This window comes from Dendrobium catenatum, unplaced genomic scaffold, assembly GCF_001605985.2.
Source record: "Dendrobium catenatum unplaced genomic scaffold, ASM160598v2 fragScaff_scaffold_631, whole genome shotgun sequence".
Taxonomy (NCBI): Eukaryota; Viridiplantae; Streptophyta; class Magnoliopsida; order Asparagales; family Orchidaceae; genus Dendrobium; species Dendrobium catenatum.
The window spans coordinates 834597-847995 of record NW_021319093.1 but is presented as its reverse complement, the minus strand read 5'-3'; the positions used below and the strand labels follow the sequence as shown (position 1 = coordinate 847995).

Sequence of the window (13399 nt, the reverse complement as noted above, 5' to 3'; positions counted from 1 at the left end):
CCCGATCCAATTACTTCCTCCTTCTAAATTACCCTTGTCCTCAAGGTTAAGAGAATGTAGATCCTCCTGCTGATGGTCGGGAAACCCATCATTAGGCTAGGAGGTCACCCTGTAGTGGCACCCTCCGACCATTACTGTTGTATTAAACCAAAACAACTTCTCCCATGACCTCCATGTCCCCTAAGGACTGAAAGGCCCATTGGCCATTTACCCAAATGGCGTCGGTTTTTTTTCCAGATCAATCAGCAAAAAATCTTGAGTAACTACCTCCCCTGTAAGATAATAGTGACTCCCTTGCGACCATAAAATACGGGCCTTGCTGTCCTGATTGCATATGGTCACCTCTACCTCCTTACTTGCTATCACTCAAGACTCAACTGTTCCGCCACTCGATAGGCCAGGTTCTCGATGCCGTAGCTACAATCTTTATTACAAAAACTCCTACAATTCAAGGGCAAATGGTATGATGGGTTTTATGACTTATATTATTGGGCAGTATGTTACGTTGGCCTTAAAAGGTAAAACCAATTCAAGGATGATTCATTCTCACACATCAACTTGTATGCGCATGTTTGTGACTTGATTTTACAGCCTTGTTAGACTTTTACTCCTGGGCAGGGATCTAATTGATCATGAAAGCTTCAAATTAATCCAAAGAGGATTTGACTGATACATCAACTCGGATTCATCTGTGTTGTGTCTTGGTCTTACTCATTTGCATTTGCGCTACGACTGATTCAATCCATTGAGGATTTGATCCCTTCATAAACCTATTTGGTTTGCACTGCAGTTTTATTGTCAACTTATGCATCTGTATGATGTGACTTGACAACGCTCAAATCATTATAAGGAGGATTCAATCTAAAGCTTGGACTATCTACTCAAGATGGCTTATTCAACATCAAGGGATCATCTTTCGTTCAACAGTAGAGTAAGTTTCTACATGCAAGAACAAGTTGAAATGACAATCTCAAAGGATCAAATATTGATGCATCACATTCATGGGTCAACTTGTGATACCTTAATCTATTACTCCGAGAAGAGTTACATTTTGGCATCTTGGAATTGTTTATATATTGAGAAGACTGTGATTAAACCCTCAGAATAGAAGTACTAGAAATTATGAAGTTATTGTCCTGAGGATATATTTTCCTTCTTTACTGGAAACTCAAAAATAGGACTGAGTTCCCTTTTTTTCTGGATCATCCATCAATGATACTTTGATCCATGCTTCCACAATTTCTATGTAATGATTGCGGCATGAAGAGACTAAATCTTGACTATTATATCATGTCAGCATACATGGCGACCTTTCCACCAGATATGTAAATTCAAGCATAGGTATAAAGTTGTTGACATTGAATTAAAGGTTCAACTCGGATCACACTTGACCCCACTAAATTATTAAACTCCCTCTCTCTCACTTCTAAAAATACCTCTTCAAAGGAAGGTAGAGGACTTTGATACGCCTTAGGGTTCCCAAGTTAGGATTTGCCCTAATGCTCTTCCAAAGAAGAAATTTCTCTTCCAAATCCAAGACAAAAATCAACACAAGAGAGATGAGAGGAAGAACAAGAAAGTTTGCATTCAAAATCCAAGAGAAACAAGATACAATTTGTCCACTTCGAGAAGGACAAGGTCTCCCACTACAAACCCTAGAAAAAACAAGAGAAAGAACTAAGAGGCTAAGAGAAAACTTCAATCTTGCATAACCCTAAAAATCCCCCCTCATTTCCCACTTATAGCAAGCAAAAGATCAAACCAAACCCACTAGTGGGCTGCCCAAGCTGAACCGCCCAGCTCAGGGCTGACCCGAGCCAAACCGGTCCAGAAATGGACCGGTTCCGCTCAAGCCGAAGCCCCCCCGCCCGCTCTGCGTCACGCGCTGCGCCCGCGTCCCTCCGCGCGATCCCTCGGCGGGTCGGCCGACGCGTCCCGCCTTTCCGGTCGCTTCCGAGCTTGCCGGGGTCGCCGGCCCCCCCTCTGCCGGTCGGCGGCGGCCCGCATCACAGTGCTCCTCTTCAATATTGTTTCCTACATCCTGAACAATTCTCTCTAAAAATGACTGAGGAACACCTTATCTTAATCGGATACTATCGATTCAAAATTTTCATGTGGTCTAACCAACTCTCTGATGAATGTTGCTTCCATTATCAAAATTCATGGTAACCTCCTCCCACATTATGTTTAGAAGAGCTAGAGGTTGCAGTTACCCATCCAGAGCCATGGCCATGTATTTGCTCCTCTGGTACACCTCACATATAGCCACCATCTCTTCCACATCATTATGCATCCCCTTCCAATAGAACTCCGCCGTCAATCTCTTGTACGTCTTTTGCACCTGAATTGCCCCCGACAGCCTGTGGAACTCCTGCAGAAGGTGAGAAATATGGATTGAGTTTCGTGGCAACAAAATTCTCCCTTGGTACAACAGTATCTCTCCCTCAAGGGAATAGCCAGGGTGGCTACTCTCATCCTTCAACAAATCTGCCCTAATCCTCAACTTCTCGACTTAAATACTCTCCTCTTTAATAACATCCCAATCCAACATCAGTGGTACTGAAATAGCCAACCTTGGAGCTCCCCCATGCATCTGGACAATGCATTAATCGCCTTATTCTCTAATCCTGACCTATAATGGATCTCGAAATCATAACCCAACAGCTTTGATTGCTACCTCTAGTGCTTCTCAGTCATCATCCTCTGCTCTAGCAGGCACTTCAAGCTCCTCTGGCCCGTTCTTACGATGAAATGTCAGCCCAACAAGGACGCCACTTCTAAATGGACAGCACAATGACCATCAACTCTCTCTCATAGACTGACTTCAGTCTAGCTCGTCAATACTTGACTGAAGTAAGCTATGAGCTTCTGATTCTGCATGAGCACTACCCCCAATCCATATCATGATGCATTAATCTCCACTATAAAAACCTGGCTAAATTTTGGTAGGGTCAAAACTAATATTATGGCCATGGCCTTCTTTAGTATCTCAAAGGCCTTGGTAGCTACCTCTTCCCACCAAAAACTATCCTTCTTCAATTCCTCCATCAATGGTCAGGCCCCCTCACAAACCTCATGTAGTACCTGGTTAACCCTAGAAAACCACTCAGCTTCTTTAGAATCCTTGGTAGCAGTTATTTCAATATAGCCTCAATCTTAGCCTAATCAACGACCACCACTTCCTGAGATATCACATGCCCCAAGTATTCCAGACTGCAATGTGCAAAGCAACACTTTTTCAGGTTGAGCCGCAGCTGATGCTCCTTTAACACCTTCAAATGCTCCAAATGCTCCTCGCCCAACATATTATACACCAAGATGTTATAAAAGAAAACCAATACAAATATCCTGGGGTATGGTCGGAACACTCTGTTCATGAGGGATTGGAATGTAACAGGTGCATTTGTGAAGCCAAAAGACATCACCAAGAACTCATAGCATCTCTCATGTGTCTCGAATGCAATCTTCAGGACATCTTCCTCTCTCATCCTGATCTGATGGTACTCGGACTTCAGCTCTATCTTGGTGAACACCACCACTCCACAAAGCTCATCAAGCAACTCATTGATCACCTATATAGGAAACTTGTTTGGCTTAGTCTCCTTACTCAGGGCCAAGTAATCCAAACAAAATCTTCAGCTCCCATCCTTCTTCCTGACCAATAAGGTTGGGCTAGCAAAAGAACTCAAGCTCGACCTGATGATTCATGCTTCCAACATCTCCTGCATTAGCTATCGATCTCATCTTTTGGATTTGAGTGCATCGATAAGGTCTAATACTTATCGGTCACACCCCTTCCCTTAAAGTGATGGCATGCTTCTGCTCCATCAGTTGTGGAAATCCTTGAGGTGGTTGAAAGACCTCACTGAACAACTGTATTGAAAGAGGGATGCCTCTCCTCTCCTCCAACCTGATCCCCTCCAAGCTCTGCAACTCCACAAGAAATCCTCCTCGCACCTCTTATATGATCCTCACCATGATTTTGAGAGAAACCATAACTTTGGATAACCTTGTATCTCCCATGATCACCCCCTTTTTCCCTCCACTATCATTTACATCGTCAATGCTCCCCAAATGATATTGGCATCTCCCAAGGTCTGCAACCATTTCATCCTCAATATGATATCAATGCTCCCTAACTCCAGCGGAAGGAAGTCCTCCCTCATTTGGGACCCATGTATGGTCATAACCACCCCCTGTACCTATCTCCATTTTTCATATATAATCCTTGAGGTGGTTGAAAGACCTCACTAAATTGTTGTATTGACAAAGGGATGTCTCTCCCCTCCTCCGACCGGATCCCCTCCAAGCTCTGCAACTCCACAAGAAACCCTCCCCCCACCTCTTATATGATCCTCAACATGATTTTGAGAGAAACCATGGCTTTGGATAACCCTGCATCTCCCCTGATCACCACCCTTCTTCCCTCAACTATTATTTCCATTATAAGTGCTCTCCAAATGACATTGGCATCTCCCAAGGTCTTCAACCATTTCATTTCTAAGATGACATCAGTACTCCCTAACTCTAATGGAAGGAAATCCTCCCTCACTTGGGACCCCCGTATGGTCAGAGCCACCCCCCTGTACATGTCTCCACTTTTCCTATGTCCATCATCACCCTGTAGCATCTTGTGTCCACTAGCTTCATCTCAATTGGTCCACAACCTGGTTAGAGAAGAAATTGTAGGTATCTCCATTGTCTATCAACACCACTACCTCCCTATCTGCTATCTCTCCTCTCACTTTCATGGTGCAATTTAGAATGAATCCCACTACTGAGTTTAAGGAGACCTCTACCACATCTAACAGCAGCTCTACCTCCTCCTCCACCCTGCCTCGCTCCCATCTACTCAATTTCCTCATCATCACAGATGGTAAGAACCTAAAGATTTCAGTCTTTACAAATGTGTCTCGGTATATACCTCTCATCACATTTAAAATATAACCTCTTCGCCCTCTTCTCTTGTAGCTCCTTCTCAGTGAGCTTCTTGAAGTTTCCCCTGATTTTCCCTCATATAGTCTTCTCCTTCAAGGTCTTCCGAGGATTAACAAGTGTCAACCCCTTAAGTGCCAAAAGATGGTGACATCAGTGCTCCTAACTCCAATGAATGGAATACCCAGGGTCACACCCCTTGAGGTGTCAAAAAGGTGATAGTCATCATATACGAACGTCCTGAATGGCTACCTCTAGCTTCTCAAAGACATGCAGATAAACCAAGAACCACAAGTTCTTCGATTACAGCTACGGCACCAGCCGGGATAAACCAGGCATTCCTACAAACTATGAGAGGAGCCCTGAAAGCAATTTGCAGAACAAATCAAAAGAGTTTAGGAAGTTGTGATGGACAACATTGTCTGTTGCAAACAATCCAATTGAGGCAGAAGCCTGGTCTACAAAGATAAAAAAAGTTTTTTGCTGGAATGGACAACCCCGCAGAAAAGAAAACCGTTAATGTCTACTTTTGTATTGGCCACAGAGACACATTTTATTCTGGCATCGGAAGACTAGAAAAAACGCTTGGGAAAAGTTTAAGGAAGCCTTCAAGAAACAAGATTGTTCTGTCTACCTTCGTTTTAAGAGCTTGCAACAAGTGGTAGTTAAGTTACAATACCGGAACTTTAAGAACTGTTCTTCTCGATCTGCTGGACATTTTTATGATGAAAATTCAAGCGTTCTCTCACACCACTCAAATGCGCAAAAAAGAATAAGCATGCTTCAAACACCTTAGAAGTCTGTTCTGAACATATAAGCATTTTATCTGATGATCAATTTGCATGAGGCAATATAAAACCATATAGAGATCACATTAAAAGATGCAAAACTTAAATATTTACATTTCAAATGTCATAATAGTTTTAGGCATCTGATTCAGAGAATTTAATTTCTAAAACTGCAATTTTTAAGAGAATCAAGAATCTTTTAGAAAGGGTATCAAGCCCAAGAAAAATAAGACATAATCTCATAGGCATGAAACCCAAGCTCAAGACTACTTTAGGTTTTACTCCCCCCTCTTACCCATTTATTTTTATTATCCTTCTGATGTTGACAGACCAAAAAGCTATAAGTTCCCTGTTACTGGAATCAATTCAGTCTAGCAAGCTAAAAGCCAAGAAACTTGAATACCTGTGTTGTGCAACGAGCAACTCCATCCCACTTATTATAGGTGCCTCTGCTATTTTCTGTCCAGATTCCAAAATCCATTCTTAAAGAACAAACAAACGATAAGAAAGGTTAAGCCCAAATTAACTACATAACTAACAAACATGTATTTTGTTCTTTAGAGATTATACCCCACAACAAAGAATGCATAGCCATCCAGGTGGTAGCTTTGAACCGTTGAAGCATTGTTCTGGAATATGATTTCCATAAAACCTTTGTAAGTACCATTAATAATAGATGTGTCAAGTTTTGCAGGTCTGTTCATATTTCGATACGGAAAGTCCAGTTTATAGACTCCAGGCACACTGAATTGCTGCGCAAGCTTAAGTGGTGTTGCAGGGTCAAGGTAAGAAATACCATTAAGAGTAGTTCGTAATTGCCCATTTACAGGTTCTGCAGGTACATTGAGCAATACATACACATCAGTTACAGTTATTTGACCATAGCGAAATGATCCCTGTGGATTTGGCCTGGCAGCACCAGCAGAGACATTCCATCTGAAATTAGTCAGAATATCATAAATCATCAGGTAGCCTCAACCAGTTTTAGAAAAAGTTATAGGTTTGCACCAAAGCAATTTGAAAAACACATTCAGATGTGCGTGCATGTTTAAAGAAATAAACAAAGGAGTCACTTGCATGTTCGCATCCTGCTTAGACACACAAGCACATATAGACCACTAGGGATGTGGACAACTTCAGAAAAATCATAAAAATGGGAATAATCATGCCATGATTGAGTACCTGATTGATCTGGCTTGATTCATTGAGAAGTATGTATCATCTTTGTTGGGCCCATCCGGAAGAGGACCAGAAGCAGAACCTTGAGAATTTGAGTAGTGCAATATTGCCACTCCAGTTACTTGATCCCTGAATGTTTCATTTACAAACCGAGCACTTGCCACTATATAGTAATCACTGCTAGCGTTTTGATCCATGGTAACCAAGAATGAATATGACTGACCAACATGGATGTCCATGCTAGTATAATTTTGCTGCACGGTGTATGACCCTTCTGTCTCCACAAGGAGCATATTATGATTTTGAATTCTGAAATTTAAGCTAGTTGATATGCCTACATTATGTACCCTTAACCTGTATGTTTTCCCTAGCATAATAAAAACACTTCAATCATCCAGTAAGGCAAGATAACAATCACTACTGATTTCAAATGTCAGACAAAATGAAAAACATGCCTACTTGTCTATCAAGGCAAGGATAAAAATGGTTGACATGACCATTTGAAAGGATTCCTAAATTAAAGCCACAGCTGAGAATAGCATCAAATAACTAAAACAACTATTCTTGAAAGTAACTGCTTATGCAGCCAAACAATAGTGCAAGAACTATAGCCCTGAACGTCAGGATACAAGCATTCAGTTAATAATTGTTTAAGAATCCAATATGAGAGGTCAGTACATCGTGATAAATTGCTCTAGATGTGATAACTATCTTCGATCACGTTGGAAGGAGTGTAAGATGATGCATCATCTAGCAATAACAAGGCAGTATTCCTGCTCAATAAAGTTATTTTAATAAAGGTTTTAGATGGAGGACAAAGGGAGCAAAGATGTTTACCTGGCTCAACGTTTATTGTTGCATACACGATACCATCAGGAACAACTGATTCATTGTAGCGAAAGGGTCCTAATCCATTGAAAAGGACTCCATCAGGCACACCAAGTTCATTACCTTCGTCAAGAATTTTTCGAAGTTCCTGCTTTCCTGTTAAGTCAGTACAGCCTAAAGCAAACAAATTGAATGTCTCCGGTTCAATTCCAACATGTATGAATCTAACCTTATAGTCTTTTGTATACCAGTCACCAATAAAGATAGTTATATCTCCATCAGGTGCCCCAAAGGGCACAGGAATCACGTCTCTATTGTTTATGGTAATGCCACCATAACCGCCTGATGCCCTTTGAAAATTGATGGAAGGGAAATAAAAGAAACTTCCTATCTGATCTTTGACCTGGAACTCGTATGTCCAATTCCAAGCAGAAGGAATTGGGCAATTGGTCCCTAAAACACCATCCTCCCAGGAGTTCTTTCGTTGTTGTAAACCATCCCTATATCATTATTGTTACAATTATCAGGTTACCATTATCATAAAAAGCAGTTAACAGTTCCAACTTCCAAATGAATGACATACCAGGTGACAAGAAATGGCTCATTTAAGTTATTGTGAACATTTACTACAACATTCCAGTTAGTTGTGATGTTCAATATTGGTCCTGGAAACTGACCATTAACTCCAATGACCTGCGTTAACAGCTCAATATAATCAATAGGAACCATCAACAATATTGGCCAACAACTTGAATTGTAGAAGCCTCCTAGGTTAATGGATTGCCTTAGATATCAATTCAGAGATGTAAAGCCACTCTTAGGGGCTGTTTGGTATGCGGATTTAGTCTGGATTTAAGGCCGGATTTGGGCGATATCCAGCCAAATGGCCTAAAATGCAAATCCAAATCTCACGGTAAATGAAAGCCGCGGTTGACGGAAAAAGACCACTTTTTGTGGTAAATCCCAGATTTCGCAAATCCACAGATTCGGCGGATTTAACTTCTTATTCGCGCAAGAGGAGGAAGTCCGAACATTTCCAACTGTTTTTCTTTTAACTACCTTAAATCCTGACTTACATAGTCAAACAGTCACACATAATTTAACTGGATTTATCATGAATGTTACCGAACAGTTTTCAGGATTTAACCCCCTAGAATTTCGCAAATCCGGATTTGGAGGATTTATGAAATCCTACTTAAATGAACTCCTAGATTCTACCAAACAGCCCCTTAGTTTAAAAGCACATTATTTAAGCACTGTTTTTAAGGAAAACGTCTGTACAACTTCTGCTAGGACTCTCGTGTGGTATGTATGACTGCAAATTCAATGCAGTTTCACCATGAATTAACACTATTAATGGACTTATTGTATCTTGCCAAAGCTCATTCGCCTTCTCCATATGAGCTCCGCCATTAGCTCACCGGATCTTGCCGCTATCCCTCGTCGATGCCTTGTCCCGCTAACATCAACAACTGCAAGGGCTTTTGTAAAATTATCTGGAATCCCTAATCAAATAGCTTGAAGACAATGGAGGAAGCAAAAAATTAACAAAAATCATTCTCCGCAATGATAAACTACAATGGATAAAAGTTCGCAAGGCATCATCGGCCAGTTGTTTTAAGAAACAAACGCCTCAGTAGGGCTCAGAATAACATAGAAACAAGAAAGAGGGAGTATCGATTATGTCATATACTTTGTATTTGCAACAGGGTAGCACACGCATCACCAATGAGGGATTATAGAGATTTGTTTAGTTGTTTCACATCTGACAACAAGTTCATCATATGAGTTAAACCTGAAGTTAAGCTGAAGCATTCATATTTTTTTCCCCTTACTTTATTTTAACACCAAACAACTTCACAAACTTAAATCAGCTTATAAATACCATTTCTACATGTTTGTTCAGCTATACTAACAAAACAATTTTCCAATATAATCTTTCATGAAAATTTCACAAAGAATACACATAATTAAGAACGCCAAAAAACCGCAGAAAAAACTTCAATCATGGCAAGCCCTCTCTATCAGAGAAGGGAAATTGTCAAAAACCTCACATCAACCTATTCTCATTCATCCAAAGCCGCAGAATCAACCCTGAATACGAAGCAACGAAACCAGCACGTAATTTCGCCGAACCAAAAAGGAGCAAAAAAGCGATCAAAATATCCATCAAATGCGGAGAAAATTACCTGCTGTTTCACTCCCAGTGGAGAAGCCGTGATATAGGATACATCCCAGTCCAAGAACACGTAGGGATCCTCGGAAAACGCCAGATCAACCACCAGAAGAAGGAAAACGAATGAATGGAACCTAAATGGCTTCTGGTACGAAGAAGAAAACCAGGAGAAACCCATAGTCGCGTCGCAGCCTCTCTCGAGCGAGTTCGCTGGCGGGTATCGAGCAGCGAGAACTGAAGTGGAAAGAGGCTGACGAAAGAGAGAGTCAAAGGATTTTAAACGAGGAGGAATATTGTTTAATGGCTTTTTTTAGGGGCTGTTTGGGAATCAAATAATTCTATAACTTTCGGTTTCTTAAATTTTAATATTCTTTGACATGACAGCTACAATACTAAAATATTTTAACTTTTTACAATGATAAAATTTAGCATCTATCTCACGAGAAATTATTACGGGAAGTCCTGATCCGGAACTTTTATTTGGTCTGGTGAGAGAATCGCGTAATGCGTTCTTATTATTTATCGCGTGTCCCGACAACTTGATCAGGAACGGATCGAGGATGGCTCGGTATTTCTCGATTTCTCGACAATAACCAATACCGAGTAAATACCGAGCAATATTGAGCAAATATCGAGTAATACCTAGCAATACCGAGTTGTACCTAATTTTTCTAGAAAAACTCGATACAACTCGGTATTACTCGGTATTGATCTTCACAGAGCGGTATTTCTAGTTATTGCCAAGCAATACCTAGCAATACCGAGTAATACCTTGCAATACGCAAACATAGCATTCCTGGGTTCCGGTCCGGGTCAAGTCGTCGGGCCGTGCGGTAAAGAGTAAGAGCACATGGCGCATGTTATTGGCGGTCAAACGTAGCTCTACGTCCGGTCAGAGGACGTAATAATTGTTCTCTGATTAGAGAACTGTTTAGTTATGTAATTGTGAACAGTAATAGCTCATATTATTTACAGTCACACAATTGAATAGTTCTGTCAATTCAAACTCTGTACGTATTAAACTTGAGACAATTTTCATACTATTCTAATTTTCTAGGTTAAAAAAATCATTTTTTAGAACATAAAAAAATTATTTTTCTATAATACAATCACTATCATCCTTATAAAAAATTGAAAATTTAAACTTGAATTGGGGCAGTTTTCTATTAGACTTATGCATTAAATCTTGTTAGAAACAGGCTATTATTTATAAACGGTTTTTAGTACAAATTTTCTATATTGAACGAAAAAAAATTGTCAGAAAAAATTATTCATCTTAATGAAATAAGATTTAATGCATACTATATACCAAAAAAAACCTAATGTTAAGCACACAAATTAAGTGTTCAATTGTGATTTAATTAGATTAACTTTAAGTACATAATTTGACTTATTAAATATAAAATACAATTAATATATTAGTTATCTTACAAAAATGTAATCAAATAATAATGAAAACATTTTATTGATATAATTAAATATTAAATAAATATATTTGTTGAAATTTAAAGCCACTATTTTATTCTAAAACGGGATTTAAAGAAAGGGAAAGATTTAAGTATAAACAATTGTTTAACAATATTTAGGTTAATAGTTTGTTAAATCATTATTATAACCCGTTGACAAGTAGCACCTGGTTGATGATTTGTTTTCAAATTCAAATGCTGAATGGGGCCACGGATTTAAATATTCGCCAACGGTCATAATAATTAGATGGTAAAATTTAAAAATTGTAGAGCAACTAATTCATTTTGGTATCTTGAATTTCTTTACTATCATAACTTTGAAAAAATAAATTAATCACATCAATCTAAAATAAATTGGATGGCTGAAATTGTTAAGTATTATCTCCAATAGCCATGATAATCAGAGAAGACCTATATGTCACGATCCAGCCCGGATATTCAAACTAACGAGGCATGAATGAACAGTCGAACAATTATAATATTTCTTTAAATTTTAAACACAATTTCTTATTGACATTCTAAATAAACCATATATTACATGTTATCATTTGAGCGCCGTTTTCTGTAAATATTTTACTCTCTTTCAGCAATTTTTTATATTTCAAGAGACCTACCTAAAAAAATGTAATTTTACAGGTTGAGTTATATAAATTTTATATAAAATAATCATTTTCATTTGACTTTCTTTTACAGTATATATATAATTTCCATTTAGCAAGACAAATCTTTTATGTATATTCTTCCATAACATATTCTTTTTTCAATAACATTTATGCATTTTCATCTTTCAATTATTAATTTTCTCTTTTTAATTTAGTATAAGAGCACCGTCTAAATATATCAATAAAGGAACAATCATTTCCATTTAATATTTTACGTGCATGGGTATGTTGTTTCCCCAGCCAGTACTATACGGAGGTGAACTCTTATAATTTGCATGCATATATTTTTTTCCCCTTTTTTATGCTTTCATTTATATATTATAAATTTATTTCACGATTCTTTACATATATCCTTGCATGTATTTTAAAAAAACATATATACTTTCAAACATATACATTTTTAAATTCACTTTATTTTTTCTTTGTATGTATTTTAATCGATATATACTTTTTGTGGGAAAAGTGCAAATAGATTCCCTTGAAGGAATCTAATTTAGGCCATTAGTTTTAATAGAATTTAAAAGCAGCAAATAGACTATTAGGTTATCTTCTAACTTTATTGAAACTATGCAGATAATACTATGCAGATATATGCTTATATCTCAATGTTAAAAAAAAAAGATTTGCATAATGTTAGAGATTGACTAAAGAGAGATTTCCTATCGGCTAGGTCAAACAAATTAAAAATACTTTTTTGATAAATATGCTATTAGAATTTGAAGACTAAGTGTCATAATCAAGTCCTTTCAATAAATGAAAGTTATATATCAATTTCCATAAAATATAAGCACTACTTTTTATATTCATAACATTTAATAATCAAAATTTATCATCATATATTATAATTTTCTAAAAATATTCCTTGATTCTTGCAATGTATTAAAATGCAAAATCTTATCAGCATTAGACTTATGACAACTATTTAGAGTCGGCTTTCTAAATCCACATTCTTCATTAATGCCTAATGAGTGTTGCTTGAGGTGTAAACTTTCTCTTAATAAATCATTTTGAACAAAATCTATCTATGTTATTTTAGGTCTAATATTTATATTTCTCATTCCTTGACTCTTAAGTTTACCTACTCATCTAATATGAGCATTTTCAATCATTTGTTGTGCATGCTTAAAAAACCTAAATTTGCTTTCAAGTTTCAACTATTTTTCTTCAATAATTGTCCCTCCAAATTTTCTTCTAAAATCATTCCCCAACCATTCTTCCAAATTTGTTAGGCATATGTCAAAATACTATCATTTTCATGACACACAACTTAACAATCAACGAACTTTTAAATGCCTAACACTATAAACCAAACAATATGATTTGTTTGATTATAGTTTTATAAATTTCACCTTTCAATTTGCTTTG

The 13399-nt window shown here is 38.0% G+C and overlaps 1 protein-coding gene across 1 annotated transcript in view; it reads right to left on the bottom strand.

Annotated features, from left to right (window-relative positions):
• The window catches only part of LOC110096725 (monocopper oxidase-like protein SKU5), a 31872-nt gene extending 21687 nt beyond the window's left edge, over positions 1-10185 (bottom strand). Inside the window, exons 1-7 of the mRNA XM_028695413.1 lie at positions 9920-10185; positions 8314-8423; positions 7960-8230; positions 7740-7878; positions 6906-7269; positions 6294-6659; positions 6127-6205 (exon numbers count right to left, since the gene is read on the bottom strand). Of these exons, the coding sequence (XP_028551246.1) occupies positions 6127-6205; positions 6294-6659; positions 6906-7269; positions 7740-7878; positions 7960-8230; positions 8314-8423; positions 9920-10084 (1494 nt within the window). The 5' untranslated portion in view covers positions 10085-10185. The remainder of the gene's footprint in view (positions 1-6126; positions 6206-6293; positions 6660-6905; positions 7270-7739; positions 7879-7959; positions 8231-8313; positions 8424-9919) is intronic.
• Between the last annotated feature and the right edge of the window lie 3214 nt (positions 10186-13399).